This window comes from Moschus berezovskii, chromosome 1, assembly GCF_049115385.1.
Source record: "Moschus berezovskii isolate FMDL1 chromosome 1, NW_MosBer_1.0, whole genome shotgun sequence".
Classification (NCBI taxonomy): domain Eukaryota; kingdom Metazoa; phylum Chordata; class Mammalia; order Artiodactyla; family Moschidae; genus Moschus; species Moschus berezovskii.
The window spans coordinates 23,606,365-23,623,091 of NC_142460.1; the positions used below are offsets into that span (position 1 = coordinate 23,606,365).

At 39.6% G+C, this 16,727-nt stretch overlaps 2 protein-coding genes across 2 annotated transcripts in view; both read left to right on the top strand.

Annotated features, from left to right (window-relative positions):
* The window catches only part of LOC148778694 (keratin-associated protein 19-3-like), a 60,933-nt gene that overhangs the window by 28,937 nt on the left and 15,269 nt on the right, over positions 1-16,727 (top strand). The window lies entirely within an intron of this gene.
* On the top strand, positions 6,060-6,548 carry LOC148778696 (keratin-associated protein 19-5-like). Its single transcript, XM_088836110.1, has one exon. It carries the CDS (start codon positions 6,306-6,308, stop codon positions 6,525-6,527), a length of 222 nt encoding a protein of 73 aa, XP_088692236.1. The 5' UTR covers positions 6,060-6,305; the 3' UTR covers positions 6,528-6,548.

A 16,727-nucleotide genomic window follows, 5' to 3' on the forward strand; every position in this document is an offset into this window, starting at 1 on the left:
CAATACTCTGGCCACCTCATGCGACGAGTTGACTCACTGGAAAAGACTCTGATGCTAGGAGGGATTGGGGGCTGGAGGAGAAGGGGATGACAGAGAATGAGATGGCTGGATGGCATCACCGACTTGATGGACATGAGTTTGAGTGAACTCCGGGAGTTGGTGATGGACAGGGAGGCCTGGCGTGCTGTGACTGTTGGGGTTGCAAAGAGTCGGAAACAACTTAGTGACTGAACTGAACTGAGAATTGTGAAGCCGACTTGTGGTGGTGATTTAGTTGCTAAGTCGAGTCCAGCTCTTTCAAACCCATGGACTGTAGTCTGCCAAGTTCCTCTGCCAATGGGATTCTCCAGGCAAGCAAACTTGAATGGGTTGCCATTTCCTTCTCCAGGGGATCTTCGTGACCCAGGGGTCAAACCTAGGTCTTCTGTATTGCAAGTGGTTCTTTACTGATAAGCCACTAGGGAAGTTCCCAAAAGTGTAAGGGAGAAATAACCTCAAATGGCTTTCTGTATTTAGAGAAATATATAATCATCATTTCATTTGCATTGGTTCTTTTTTTAGGCATAATAATGAAGTATGAAAAGTGAAAGTCACCCAGCTGTGTCCAACACTTTGCGACCTGGAATTCTCCAGGCCAGAACACTTTGTAGTGGGTAGTTGCTCCCTTCTCCAGGGTATCTTCCAAATCAGGGATTGAACCCAGGTCTCCTGCATTGCATGTGGATTCTACTAGCTGAGCTACCAGGGAAGCCCAAGAATACTGGAGTGGGTAGCCTATCCCTTCTCCAGTGGATCTTCCTGACCCAGGGATCACACTGGGCTCTCCTGCATTGCAGGTGGAATTCTTTACTAGCTGAGCTACCAGGGAAGCCCTAATAATGAAGTATATATTGCATATAAATTTCAGTGTAAAATACGTAGTATCATATCTAGAGAGTGGAGGGAACCAGTGTCTGTCATACAAACTGAGATAAGCAGAACTAGAAAAACAAGCATCATTTATTAACACATATATGTGACAACTAGAAAAATGGAACAAATGAATCTACATTCAAGTCAGGAATAAAGATGCAGGCAGAGAGAACAGACATGTGCACAGGCAAGGGAAGAGGAGGGTTGGATGAACTGAGAGACTGGGATAGACAGATAGACACTAAAATCAGTAAAACAGATGGCTAGTGGGAAGTTGCTGTACAGCATGGGGAGCTTAGCTCGGTGCTCTGTGATGACCTAGAGGGGTGGGATGAAGGTGGTGGGAGGATGGCCCAAAGGGAACGGGATGTATGTATGCATATGGCTGATTCACTTCACTGAACAGAAGAAACTAACACAGCCTTAGAAAAGAGTTATATGTCAACAATAAAAAGAAGAATAAGAAGAAAAACTTAACCAGGTTTGAGATCAGCACTGGCTATAAGTGACTAACTTCTTAGAATCGACTGAGGGACTTCAGCTCTCAGCTGTCTTTTTCTATCTCTTATCTTTTAACAGTGTGTCTACCATTAGGCAGTTCTGAAAACATTTCCAATGTTAATTGGATCTTATTGAATGGTATTTCCTGAAAAGAAGGGAACCCCCCACCAAAAAAAAGCACAGAAAAGCAAACAAAAAAATAAATAAAAGGGAAAATTATTTTCGTAAAGATACAAGTTTGGCCTTGGAGTACAAAATGAAGCAGGGCAAAAGATAATTAGTTTTGTCAAGAGAACACACCAGTCATAGCAAACCACCTTTTACAACAATACAAGAGACAACTGTATATGTGAACATCACCAGATTGTCAATACCATAATCATCTTGATTATATTCTTTGCAGCCAAAGATGGAGGAGCTCCATACCGTCAGCAAAAAGAAGACATGGAGCTGACTGTTGCTCAGGTCATGAACTCCATTTTGCAAAATTCAGGCTTAAATTGAAGAAAGTAGGGGAAAAACCACTAAGCCATGACCTAAATCAACTCCCTTATGATTAGACAGTGGAACTGACAAATAGATTCGAGGGATTAGATCTGATAGATAAAGTGCCTGAAGAAATATGGAAGGAGATTCTTGTAGAGAAACATTGTAGAGGAGGCAGTGACTGAAACCATCCCCAAGAAAAAGAAATGGAAAAAGGCAAAATGGTTGTCTGAGGAGGTGTTACAAATAGCTGAGGAATGAAGAGAAGCAAAAAGCAAATGAGAAAAAGGAAAGATATATCCACCTGAATACAGAGTTCCAAAGACCAGCAAGGAGAGACAAGAAAGCCTTTTTAAGTGAACAATGCAAAGAAATAGAAGGAAACAATAGAATGGGAGAGACTAGATATCTCTTCAAGAAAACTGGAGATATCAAGAGAACACTTCATGCAAGGATGGGTGAGATAAATGACGGAAATGCCATGGACCTCAGAGAAGCAGAAGAGATTAAGAAGAAATGACAAGAGTACACAGAGGAACTATACAAGAAAGATCTCAATGACCCAGATAACTGCGATGGTGTGGTCACTCACCTAAAAGCCAGACATCCTGGAGTGTGAAATCAAGTGTAACTTAGGCAGCATTACTACAAACAAAGCTGGGGAGGTGACGGAATTTCAGTTGAGCTATTTCAAATCTTAAAAGGTGATACTGTTAAAGTGCTGTGGCCACAGGACTGGAAAAGGTCAGTTTTCATTACAACCCAAGGAAGGACAACACCAAAGACTGTTCGAACTATATATAGTATAGTTGTTCTCATTTCTCATACTAGTAAGTTTATGCTCAAAATCTTTCAAGGTAGGCTTCAACAACACGTGGACTGAGAAATTCCAGATGTACAAGCAGGGATTAGGAAAGGCAGAGGAATGAGAGATCAAATTGCCAAAATTTGTTGGATCACAGAGAAAGCAAGGGAATTCCAGACAAACATCTACTTCTGATTCATTGACTACACTAAGGCCTTTGACTGTGTGGATCACAACAAACTGCTGAAAATTCTTAGAGATGAGAATACCAAACAACCTTATCTGTCTCCTAAGAAACCTGTATGCGGATTAAGAGACGTCACTTAGAACAGGACATGGAAAAACTGGTTCAAAATTGGGAAAGGAGTATGACAAGGCTGTATGTTGTCACCCTGCTTAGTTAATTTATAGGCAGAGTATATCATGTGAAATGCCAGGCTGGATAAATCACATGCTGGAATCAAGATTGCCAGGGGAAATATCAACAATCTCAGATATGCAGATGAAACCACTCTAATGCAGAAAGTGAAGAGGAACTAATGAACCTCTTGATAAGGGTGAGAGTGGAAAAGCTGGCATCAAACTAATCACTCAGAAAACTGAGATCATGGCATCCAGTTCCATCATTTCATGGCAGACAGAAAGGGAAAAGTGGAAGCAGTGACAGATTTTATTTTCATGGGCTCCAAAATCGCTAACCATGGTGACTGCAGCCATTAAATGAAAAGACACTTGCTCCTTGGAAGAAAAGAGCAAACTAGACAGCATATTAAAAAGCAGAGGCATCACTTTGCTGACAAAGATCCATAGAGTCAAAACTATGGTTTTCTAGTAGCCATGTACAAATGTGAGAGCTGGACCATGAAGAAGGCTGAGCACAAGAGAATTATGCTTTCAAATTGTGGTGATTCTTGAGAGTCCCTTGGACTGCAAGGAGACCAAAACTATCAATCCTGAAGGAAATCAGCCCTGAATATGCATTGGAAGGACTTATACTGAAGCTCCAATACTTTGGCCACCTGATGTGAAGAGCACTCATTGGAAAAGACTCTTGATGCTGGGAAAGATTGAAGGAAAAATGAGAAAGAGGTAGCAGAGGATGAGATGTTTAGTTATCATCACCGACTCAGTGGACTTGAATTTGAGCAAACTCCAGGAAATAATGAAGGACAGTGGAGCTGATGTGCTTCATTCTATGGGGACACAGCTTATCAACTGAATTACAACAAAAATGATACAAGAAGACGGAAGAGGAAGGAATTAACTAATAAACTATAGATTGAGTGAAAATTGATAGGTGCCAAAAAGAAATTTTATATACACCACAATTTTACCTAGCCATCTAGCCTAATGGATAATTGTAGAACTGAAGCTTGATATCAAAAGTTGATATTTTAAAAGAGATTGTAACATATATGTTGAAAGTGAATTGAAAGTGAAAGTCGTTCAGTCGTGTCTGACTCTCTGCAACCCCATGGACTATACAGTCCACGGAATTCGCCAGCCTAGAATACTGGAGTGGGTAACTGTTCCTGTCTCCAAGGGATCTTCCCAACCAGGGATCAAACCCAGGTCTCCTGCATTGCAGGCGAATTATCAGCTGGGCCATGAGGGAAGAACAACATATCTGTTAGAATGACTAAATTTTAAAACACTAAAAACAGCAAATGTTGGCTTGACTATGGAGCAACAGAAGCTATTATTCATTGCTAATGGGAATAAAAAATGGTATAGCAATTTTGGAAGACAATCTGGCAGCTTTTCACAAAGCTAAAGACGGTTTTATGAAAAAGATTCAACAATCCCTTTCCCTGGTATTTACCCAAATGAAAACATAAACACACAAAAACCTGAACATGGACGTTTATAGAAGTTTTATTCCTATTTGTCAAACTTTGGAAGTAATTAAGGTGTCCTTCAAAGAGTGAATGGATAAATCATCTGAGGTACATCCAGGCAACGGAATATTATCCAGCAATAAAAAGAAATGAGGTATCAAGCCATGGAAGGATAGGGAGGACTCATAAAGGCTTATTGTTAAGTGGAAGAAGTCAATGTGAAAAGACTAAATACTGTCCGACATTCTTGAAAAGAAAACGCAATGAAGACAGTCAAAAGGTTAGTGTTTCCTGGAGTTCTGAAGAAGGAGCGAAGAATAATTGGAGCACAGGGGATTTTTAGAACACAGAAATTATTCTGTATGATATTGTAATAGAGGTCAGTGACATTATGCATTTGTCAAAACCCACAGGACAGTATACCATAGATTTTAATTAGTAATGTGTCATTATTGGTTCATTAATTATAATCGATATATCATATGATTCAAGGTGTTCAATAATAGGGGAAATTGTGTGTATGGGGGTTTATATAGGAATTCTGTATTTCCTGCTCAATTACTCTGTAAACTTAAAACTGTCCTTCAAATAAAATGTATTAATTAAAAAAGGGTATTGTATGAGGTAGATATGTGGGTGAATAAACAGGAGGAGATGGTGAATGTAAAGACAAGGAGGGAGATGTAACATGCCCTTTGGAGGCAACTTGGATGGATGACAGGCTAGAGAAGAGGGTGAGGATTTGAGAAGATAACCTTTAATCTGCTTTTAAAGCAGAAGTTCTGAAATGAAGTTTTGATTACTGTGATTTGCTGTCAGTTTTGGAACAGTTTTATTCTGTGATTGTCAGAGCACATGCAGGTGTACAGCACAGAGAATGACGAGCAACCAATGGATTTTAATTAAAATTACATGGCAGGATTGGCTCATCAATTATAAAAAGCAAAATATTTTTTAATTTCTAAAGTAGCATGAAAAGCAATATGCGTGTCAGTTGTGATTGTCAACATTCTAAAACTAAACAAATTTATTTTTCTAGAGGTCCTTACTGGTGTTTGCAACAGTCAAGTTGATTCATTATGGCTCTCAAATGTTTGTTTTATTTTTGAAAGAAATAAGTCAGTATTGGAACAGAGGAAAAATGATTTAAAAGGATATGATAGATTATAGGTCTTTAAATTTGACCTAGTTTCTTTGGTTTGCAAGTGAAGCATCTAAGGGGGAAAAAAAAACCAGATGAAGAAGTATTTAATTGAAAAACACAACACAATCAAACATGATCGGTATGCCCAACAATGAAGAATGTTATTTGGAGTCTGAAGTGTCTAGACTTTGAAGATATAGCATTCCTTCTTACAAAATGATGCAATAACTGTTTTCACCTGCTTTCGTGATGTATAATTGACAAAAATAATTGTGTGTATTTAAAGTGTGCCAAGTGATGATTTGATAAAGTGATGCAATAGCTTTTAAGATAAAGTGATGCCCTGACTTTTAAGGGACACACTAACTTGGCATCAAAGTGATCTTAAATATTTTAATGAGTGTAAGGCCTTCTCCCTGTGTTAGGGAATAATGAACTAATGAGTTGTGCCAAGTATGTTGCCTGACAAGTATGTATAATGAAACCATGACTAACACGAGGGTACATGTGATTTATTACATGCTCTGACCAGGGTATATAAGCAGCCCTCTACACGTGCTGACATCCACACTCAGGTTCTCGCTTTGACCAGCAAACCGGACTCACCGCCCCTGACACCATGTGCCATTACAGCAACTTCTACGGAGGCCTTCGCCACGGCTACGGAGGCTTTGGCGGTCTGGGCTTTGGCCGCGGCTGCGGATGCGGCAGCTTCCGCAGGCTGGGCTTTGGCTCTGGCTTTGGAGGCTACGGATGTGGCTCTGGATTTGGAAGCTTTGGATATGGCTACAATCGCTGCCCATCTTTCTTTGGAAGATATGGATTCTCTAGCTTCTACTGAAATCCCTCTCCAACATCTGAAGTTATAGGGGACTTTCCAAGTCTGATCTCAATAGTAAGACAACAAAGATCATTCTGGAGTTATTTGCACAGAAGCATCTAACTTCTTAGAATTTTGCATAGTCTTTTAATATACTTCTATATCTCCATCATAATCCTAGAATCCTCTAATTTTGCTTTTGAAACTGATTGGATTATCTGTTCAATTTCAAATAAAACATTAAATTTGAAAATAAAATTTGGTTTTTGTCTTCTTCATGAAAGAAAAATATATGAAAGTTATGAAGTTTTCATCCTACTCAACTGTCAATAAAGGGTGGTATTGCCTTAGTTTAGAATCTTTTTTTACTCACAAGTATCTGCACAGATGGAAAGGCTGACATAAGGACTAATTCTAGACTAAAAAGAACAGGTTTTTCAGTGATCCAATATTTTTCTATTTCTTGCTTTTATTTAGATAGTCTTTAGATTTAAGTGAACAAAAGGCAATATTGATTAAACATAGTTTCAAATTTATTTAAAAAATGTTTTATGTAATGTAGCTCACATTTCTTAATTTAGTATAATGAATCTTTCCATTTACCCAAAATTTATTAATATTTGGCTTATTTTAAGTGCAAACAAATGGTAGTAGATTAAACCATCACTAGGCTAATTAGGAAAGTAAACCACCTATCCAAAAATTTAATTCACCTTTTATATCACTCTGTTCTGCATATTATTTCATTTGATACTTTCATCAAGCATCTGATCTATAAGTAAATAAAGAATTAGGGTAATATTTTTCATAGGACATCATTTAACTAAAAATATTTTAAATAAGACATCTCGAATTAGCTCTCCTATATTATTACTTAATCTTCATGACTTCATGTGATATTTTTCTTTTCTACTTTCATTATATTGACCATTTTTTAACCTAACAAGGAAAAGAAACAAAATTATGTAGTTGTGAATTAATTTCTTTTTTAGCTAATACTGATGACAAGCACAGATAAATCCAAAGAGCTTTTCTAGAAATCTGAATTTCAGTTAAATCTGAATTTTTCCTTTTAAACTGGGCAGAATGGAACATTTTACTGATTAAATAAGAAAAATATGTAAGCACATACCAATTCTTTTCTGAAATCAAATGATGTATTTGGGTAAAAATATAAACAATATTTTTTTTATTGTGTTATACTTGACATATAGCATTATATTGGTTTCAGGTGTATAACATAATGACTCAGTATTTGTGAAAGTGAAGTGAAAGTGAAATTTCTCAGTCCTGTCTGACTCTTTGTGACCCCATGGACTATCCAGTCCGTGGAATTCTCCAGACCAGAATACTGGAATGGGTAACCTTTCCCTTCTTGTTGGGATCTTCCCAACCCAAGGATTGAACCCAGGCCTACTGCATTGCAGGTGGATTCTTTACCAACTCAGCTACAGTATTTGAGAACATTGCAAAATATATATCACATTAAGTCTAGTTAGCATCCATCACCACATAGTCTCATTTTTTTTTTCCTATGAGAACTTTTAACAGTATTCTCTTATCAACTTTAAAACATGTGATATAGTGTGATTATTAGCCATAATCATCATGATGTACAACCATTTACTTAGTTTGTAACTAAAAGTTTGTAGCTTTTGACCTCCTTCACCCATTTTTCCCACCCCAACTCTTCCTCTTCTGGCAGCCACCAATCTGTTCTCTGTATCTATGAAGGGGTTTTGTTAAAATTGGTTAAATATATTTGATTCAGTCAGACAGCAATCTCATAAACAAACATTAAATATCAGTAGTGCTTTGTAGCTCATCTTGTAGCTTCAAAAAAAAAAAAAAGTCAGAGAAGCAGTTGGTTTCTAAAGAGTTCTATCACCTCTAGTGACAAGATCAGGACTAAGGCCGAGATCTGAATGTCGGTGCCAGAAGGCAGCCTCCTTCAGTGTCTTTCCCTCAATCCATGCAGGCAAGCAGAGTACCTTGAAAGCTTTGCTCAGCTCCCCTGAACTTAGCTGAATTTATGGGGGATGTGAAAGAAGATTTTCTTAGACAGAATTGCCATTTTTATATTTTATTATTGTAGAATATATAAAAAACTGAAATTCAATTTCAGTGCTAGCTTTAGCTAGATTTTACCTATGTGTGTGCTCGCATGCTAAGTCTCTTCAGTTGTGTCCGACTCTTTGTGACTCCGTGGACTGTAGCCTGCCAAGGTCCTCTATCCATGGGATTCCCCAGGCAAGAATATTGGAGTGGGCCACCATGCCCTCAGCCAGGGGATCTTCCAAACCCAGGGATTGAAACTGCAGCTCCTGCAGCTCCGGCATTGCAGGTGGATTCTTTACTGCTGAGCCACTGGGGAAGCCCTATATCTTGCCTATATTTATATGCATATCTATTTTATATATATATATGTATATGTATATACCTTTGTCTATAGAAGATGAAAGTCCTCATTTATACGTAGACCATCTACGTATAAAGAAACTTGCTCAGGCATGAGTTGTCATCTATCCGTTCAATCAATCCAGTCTGAATATTACAAAGTTTCAATATACAGAACAGATGAGATATTATACATTAATGACTCCCTTATATCACACTTAATCAGGTAATAGTTCCTAGTCTATGAACATGCCCTATAGGGCTAAAAATAAAAGCACCCATCAATATCATTATATAGAAAAGCATCGTGGATGACAAGCCTAGCGAAATATACTATCCTAATTTTTTACATCCTACTTTATGATTCAATTAATTTTGTCTAACAATCACATTTTGAATTCACGGTGGAAGTGCCCTTTGTTGCTGCTGTTTAGTCACTGATTCACATCTGAATCTTTTGCAGCTCCATGAACTGTATGTTGCCCAACAGGCTCCTCTTTCCATGGGATTTTCCAGGCAAGAATACTGGAGTGGGTTGCCATTTCCTTCTCCAGGGGAACTTCCTTACCAAGGGATCAAACCTGTGTCTCCTGAATTAGCACATAGATTTTGTTTTACCGCTGAGCCACCAGAAGTGCCTTTGGCTTCCAAATAACAGCTATAATTTGGCAATGCAAGAATATATTTTCATCATTTAGTACATCAAAACAGGATCTGAGCTTCACAATCAACTCACTGTCTTCTTGTTGACAGTTCCCCAAAAGATTAACAGAGAATTACTCAATCTAGGTATTAGTGAAAGCTGCTCAGTCATGTCCGACTCTTTGTGACCCCTATACAGTCCATGGAATTCTCCAGGCAGAATACTGGAGTGGGTAGACTTTTCCTTCTCCAGGAGATCTTCCCAACCCAGGGATCGAACCCAGGTTTCCCACATTGCAGGCAGATTCATTACTAGCTGAGCCACAAGGGAAGCCCAAGAACACTGGAGTGGGTAGCCTATCCCTTCTCCTGCGGATCTTCCCAACCCAGGAATTGAACCAGGGTCTCCCACATTGCAGGTGGATTCTTTACAACTGAGCTGTCAGGGAAGCTGGCTCAATCTTAGAGTCCACTGAATTAACAAAACCACACTTCCAAAAAATAAAAAAAAACACTCAATAGAAATGTACATTTCTCAGTTTTCAAAGATAATTAATATCTACAAGATATTATATTTGTTCTATTATTTAACACAGAATGAAATAAATAAAAATACATGGCTCATATATTTCACAGCATTGTTTCACAATTTTTTATTCTTAATAATGTTGTTCTTGTTCATTCCCTCAGTCGTGTCCAACTCTTTGCGATCCCATGGACTGCAGCACAGCAGGCTTCCCTGTCCTTCACCATTTATTGAGCTTATTTAAACTCATGTCCATTGAGTCAGTGATGCCATCCAACCATCTTGTCCTCTGTCCTCCCCTTCTCTTCCAGCCTTCAATCTTTCCCAGCACCAGGGTCTTTTCTAATGAATCAGTTCTTTGCAACAGGTGGCCAAAGTATTGGAGCTTCAGCGTCATCAGTCATTTCAATGATTATTCAGGACTGATTTCATTTAGGATTGACTGGCTTGATCTCCTTGCTGTCCAAGAGAATCTCAAGTGTCTTTTCCAGCACCACAGTTCAAAAGCATCAATTCTTCAGCTCTCAGCCTTCTTTATGGTATAACTTATACATCCATATATGATTACTGGAAAAACCATAGCTTTGACTATATGGACCTTTGTCAGGAAAGTAATGTCTCTGCTTTTTAATATGCAGTCTAGGTTGGTCATAGCTTTCCTTTCAAGAGGCAGCTGTCTTAGTTTCACGACTGCAGTCAACATTTTCAGTGATTTTGGAACCCAAGAAAATCAAGTCTCTCACTGCTTCCATTGTTTCCCCATCTATTTGCCAAGAAGTGATGGGACTGGGTGCCATGATCTTATTTTTTGAATGTTGAGCTTTAAGCCAGCTTTTTCACTATTTTCTTTTACTCTCATCAAAAGGCACTTTAGTTCCTTTTTACTTTCTCCCATAAAGGTGGTGTTATCTGCATATATGACGTTAGAGATATTTCTCCCAGCAATCTTGATTCCAGCTTGTGCCTCATCCGCCCAACATTTAACATGATGTACTCTGTATAGAAGCTAAATAAGCAGGGTGACAGTATACAACCTTGAAGTACTCCTTTCCCAATTTTGAACCAGTCCATCATTTCAAGTGCAGTTTAACTACTGCTTCTTGACCTTCATACAGGTTTCTCAGGAGACAGGAAAGGTGGTTTGGTATTCTCATCTCTTTAAGAATTTTCCACAGTTTGTTGTGATCCACACAGTCAAAGGCTTCAGCATAGTCAATGAAGCAGAAGTAGATGTTTTTCTGGAACTCTCTTGCTTTTTCTATGATCTAACAGTTCTTGGCAATTTGATCTCTAGTTCCTCTGATTTTTTAAACCCAGCTTGCACATCTGGAAGTTCTCAGTTTATGTACTGTTGAAGTCTGGCTTGGAGAATTTTGAGCATTAATTTGCTAGGATGTGAGATGAGTGCAACTGTGCAGTACTTTGAACATTATTTGGCCTTTCTTAGGGATTGGAATGAAAACTAACCTTTTCCAGTCCTGTGGCCACTGCTGAGTTTTCCAAATTTGCTGGCATATTGAGTGTAGCACTTTCACAGAATTATCTTTTAGGATTTGAAATAGCTCAGCTGGAATTCCATCACCTCCAATAGCTTTGTTCTTAGTGATGCTTCCTAAGGGCCATTTGACTTTGCACTCTGAGATGGCTGGCTCTGAGTGAGTGATCACACCATCGTGGTTATTTGGTTCATTTAGAGCTTTTTTTTTTTTTTTTTATAGTTCTTTTGTGTTTTCTTTCCACCTCTTCTTAATCTCTTCTGCTCCTGCTAGGTCCATGCTCTTTCTATACATTATTGTGCTCATTTTCCCATGAAATGTTCCATTGGTGTCCCTAATTTTCTTCAAGACAGCTCTAGTCTTTCCCATTCTATTGTTTTCCTCTATTTCTTTGCATTGTTCACTTAGGAAAGCTTTCTTATCTCTCCTTGCTCTTCTTTAGAACTCCACCTTCAGATGGGTATATCTTCCTTTCTTCCTTTGCCTTTAGCTTTTCTTCTTTTCTCAGCTATTTGTAAGGCCTCCTCAGGCAACCATTTTGCCTTTTTGCATTTTTTTTTTCCTTGGGAATGCTTTTGATCACCACCTCCTGTACAATGTCATGAACTTCCATTCATAGTTCTTCAGGCACACTGTTTATCAGATTTAATCCCTTGAATCTATTTGACACTTCTACTGTAGAATCATAAGGGATTTGATTCCCTTTCTTCAATTCAAATCTGAACTTGGCAATAAGGAGTTCATGATCTCAGCCACAGTCAGCTCCCAGTGTTGTCTCTTCTAACTATAGAGCTTCTCCATCTTTGTCTGCAAAGAATATAATCAATCTGACTTCGGTATCAACCATCTGGTGATGTACATGTGTAGAGACGTCTCTTATGTTGCTAGAAGAGGATGTTTGCTATGACCAATGTGTTCTCTTGGCAAAACTCTGTTAGCCTTTGCCCTGCTTCATTTTGTACTCCAAGGGCAAACTTGCCTGTTACTCAAGTTGTCTCTTGACTTCCTTCTTTTGCATTCCAGTCCTGTATGATAAAATGGACATCTTCTTTTGGTTTTAGTTCTAGAAGGTCTTGTAGGTTTTCATGGAACCATTCAACTTCAGCTTCTTCGGAATTAGTGGTAGTGCTGCAGGAAGGGGGATCCCTTTCAGGGCCCGAAACTGGGTTCTTGTCTAACACTCAGAAATGAATTGTCCAAGGAGACACACGTGCTGACAAAGCAAATGATTTTTTTGGGAAAGGGCACCCGGGTGGAGAGCAGTAGGGTAAGTGAACCCAGGAAAACTGCTCTTCCATGTGGCTTTGCAGTCTTGGGTTTTATGGTGATGGGATTAGTTTCCAGGTTGTCTTTAGCCAATCATTCTGACTCAGAGTCCTTCCTGGTGGTGCAAGTGGTGGTGTATCTCATTCAGCCAAGATGGATGCCAGTGAAAAGGATTCTGGGAGGTGGTCAGACATGTGGTGTCTCCTTTTGAACTTTACTGAACTCTTCTGGTTGGTGATGGCTTATTAGTTCCATATTCCTTACCAGGATCTCCTGTCATAAAGCAACTCATGAAATGGTTACTATGGTGCCTGGCCAGGGTGGGCGGTTTCAGTCAGTGTGCTTCCCCTAACAACTCCCCCTTGAAAGACTTCATACTCAAGATACTTCTTGGGAATTGGGGCAGAGGTCTCTTTCTTCTGTAACTTCTTCCTGCTGTGCATGTGCGCAGGCCTGCCTAGTAGAGCAGAAGTCTTTCTCTACCTGATCTAAGTTGAGGTATGTTTCTGCCTGAAACCAGCAATCACCCTTGTAATAATAACAATTTAGTTTGATCCTATTGGCTCCTCTCAGAGATGAAATAGACAGGGGCCAAGCAGGAGACCTAATAGGATGGTCATCTCTGGTCCTCGGAAACAGAAGGCAACATTTGGGGTGAGGGCTGCAGGTTTTGTGACTTTGATTGGTTGGTGGTGAAGCAACAGAGCTGTGCTCCAGGAATCTTGTGTTCAGTCTGAAGTTGCCATCCTCCACCTTGGTGGGGGACCCAGTTCTGTAGAAGAACTCAAAGACATTGTTAAGCATATTTTTTGAGTAGGAACCAGAACCCTGTCTGGAGGCTGTACCACCATTTGATTGTTTCTCCTTTGTTTCTGTATCCCCTCCCTTCCCTGATTAGCAATTATTTGAATCCACCGTTTGGAACTCAGGGAAGGTCAAGGAGGCTGAATGAAGCCTATATCATATAGACAAGAAATGGAGAACACAGAACAGATCTGTACTCCAGAGCCCCACAGAGTCCTGCTCAGTTTTAATTTAGGGAATTAAGCAACTATGACTGTGATAACTTCCTGCCAAAATGGGGCATAGGACTGCCTCAGCTTGGAGAAGAGACACTGAATTGGAAGTATTCCTGAGTTCCAATTCCTAGATCTGAGTCTTGTATGATTAAAATCTCAATCCCTTGGTCTGCCAATTTGGTGTAACAGACCCAATTAGAAGTAGTTGGAGGAATGATAGCTGGAATTTTAATAGACAAAATAAATCTCATTTCTTTTTAGAAGAACAGACCTGAAACCCAGTCTGGACCTGGCACTTCAGGGAGACTTGTAGCCAGGTAGCCAGTTGCCTAGTTTTATAAAAAGTAAGGTTGCAGTCACTAGCTTCCAGCAGACATTGTTTTGAGAATGGTGGCATCCAAGCCTGACATGACGCAGAAAACTCAAGTGTTTAGCAATACAAGGTCTAGTCTGAAATTACATCCACAGTATCACCTAGTTATTTCCCAGGATGTCTGAACCATAGCTATTCTATTTTGACTTATAGTTGTAAAAATTTCCTTATTAGCCAAAGCAGATGTCACCATTAATGATGTCAGTGTTTCTCTAGGTATGAGAAGATGCAAGAATTGGGACTCATAAAATCTTCTCCTGAAAAGATCTAACTATCTGAAGGCCTGTCTGCCAGTTTTTCCCACAGCACAGAGTGCCTCATTCCTTATTTTTACCCTAAACTCCTTTCAGGGGCGTTGAAGGTCAGCAGTTGCAGTGGCCATGATTTAATATTTGTAGATGTGGATGGCAAGTGTCAGTTTTCAGTTGGCAGAGCCCCTTTTTGCTCATAAACTTAACCATGATTTCGAGGGGGGGCATTTCATTAGCATTTTATCCCACAGTGCTGAGAATGTCCATTCTCAGGTTTGGCAAGGATTTTGCTGACAGGTCACTCAGTGTGGTGTTACTGGACTAGGACATAAAACAGTATCCAAAATTCCCTGGACCACCTGTCTTACTAGCTTCTTGGACCCGTAAAACATTCCCTCTTGTTGCTTCTTTCCATATCTAGAGTTACACTGTTACCATATTCTATCTCACATGGAACTATACATTATTTTATCAGAGGGCTCAGTCACATATTTGGCAGTGTCAGTTCAGTTCAGTTCAGTCGCTCAGTCATGTCTGACTCTTTGCGACCCCATGAATCACAGCACGCCAGGCCTCCCTGTCCATCACCAACTCCCGGAGTTCATTCAAACTCATGTCCATCGAGTCGGTGATGCCATCCAGCCATCTCATTCTCTGTCGTCCCCTTCTCCTCCCACCCCCAATCCCTCCTAACATCAGACTCTTTTCCAGTGAGTCAACTCGTCGCATGAGGTGGCTAAAGTATCAGCTTTAGCATCAGTCCTTCCAATGAACACCCAAGATTGATCTCCTTTAGAATGGACTGGTTGGATCTCCTTGCAGTCCAAGGGACTCTCAAGAGTCTTCTCCAACACCACAGTTCAAAAGCATCAATTCTTCGGCAATCAGCTTTCTTCACAGTCCAACTCTCACATCCATACATGACCACGGGAAAAACCATAGCCTTGACTAGACGGACCTTGGTTGGCAAAGTAATGTCTCTGCTTTTTAATATACTATCTAGGTTGGTCATAACTTTCGTTCCAAGGAGTAAGCGTCTTTTAATTTCATGGCTGCAATCAGCATCAGCAGGGATTTTTGGAGCCCCCCCCCAAAAAAGTCTGACACTGTTTCCACTGTTTCCCATCTATTTCCCATGAAGTGATGGGACCAGATGCCATGATCTTTGTTTTCTGAATGTTGAGCTTCAAGCCAACCTTTTCACTCTCCTCTTTCACTTTCATCAAGAGGCTTTTGAGTTCCTCTTCACTTTCGGCCATACGGGTGATGTCTTATGCACATCTGAGGTTATTCATATTTCTCCCAGCAATCTTGATTCCAGCTTGTGCTTCTTCCAGCCCAGCATTCCTCATGATGTACTCTGCATATAAGTTAAATAAGCAGGGTGACAATATACAGCCTTGATGTACTCCTTTTCCTATTTGGAACCAGTCTGTTGTTCCATGTCTAGTTCTAACTGTTACTTCCTGACCTGCATACAGGTTTCTCAAGAGGCAGGTCAGGTGGTCTGGTATTCCCATCTCTTTCAGAATGTTCCACAGTTTATTGTGATCCACACAGTCAAAGGCTTTGGCATAGTCAATGAAGCAGAAATAGATATTTTTCTGGAACTCTCTTGCTTTCTCCATGATCCAGCGGATGTTGGCAATTTGATCTCTGGTGCTTCTGCCTTTTCTAAAGCCTGCTTGAACATCTGGAAGTTCACAGTTCACGTACTGCTGAAGCCTGGCTTGGAGAAATTTGGCAGTGTAAGAAACAGCAATTTTGTAAAACAGGTGAAATACAAATAACATAGCCAGCAGTATTAGTAAAGTCATAAGTAAACTTAAGAGATTCCGTTAGATGTAGCCCAGTATATCCAAGGTCATCTGACTTAGTCTACTCTGTACAAATCTTTATCTTCCAGGGAACTTATATATTGGCACTGTCTATGGCATATGGCCCAGTTTTCTAGCATTACTAGACTGATTATCCTTAGTATGATGTAATTGTTTCCAACGTAGAGGAGACTTTAAATCTAAATTACCATAGCCTGGTATTATCTATATAAAGCCATCCCATAACTATAAGAGTTTTTCCCTTTGCTGAAACTTTGTTTGTTGCTTTGATTGAGCTTGAATAATAGTAGAAAACTCAAATTTATGGCCAATTCAGATCAGGCATTATTAATTGGCCAGGTGAAGTGTTCCCATCTAGTAATATCAATAGTGACCTGAATATGACTATAATTTTTTTTAAAGTAACTTTTCTC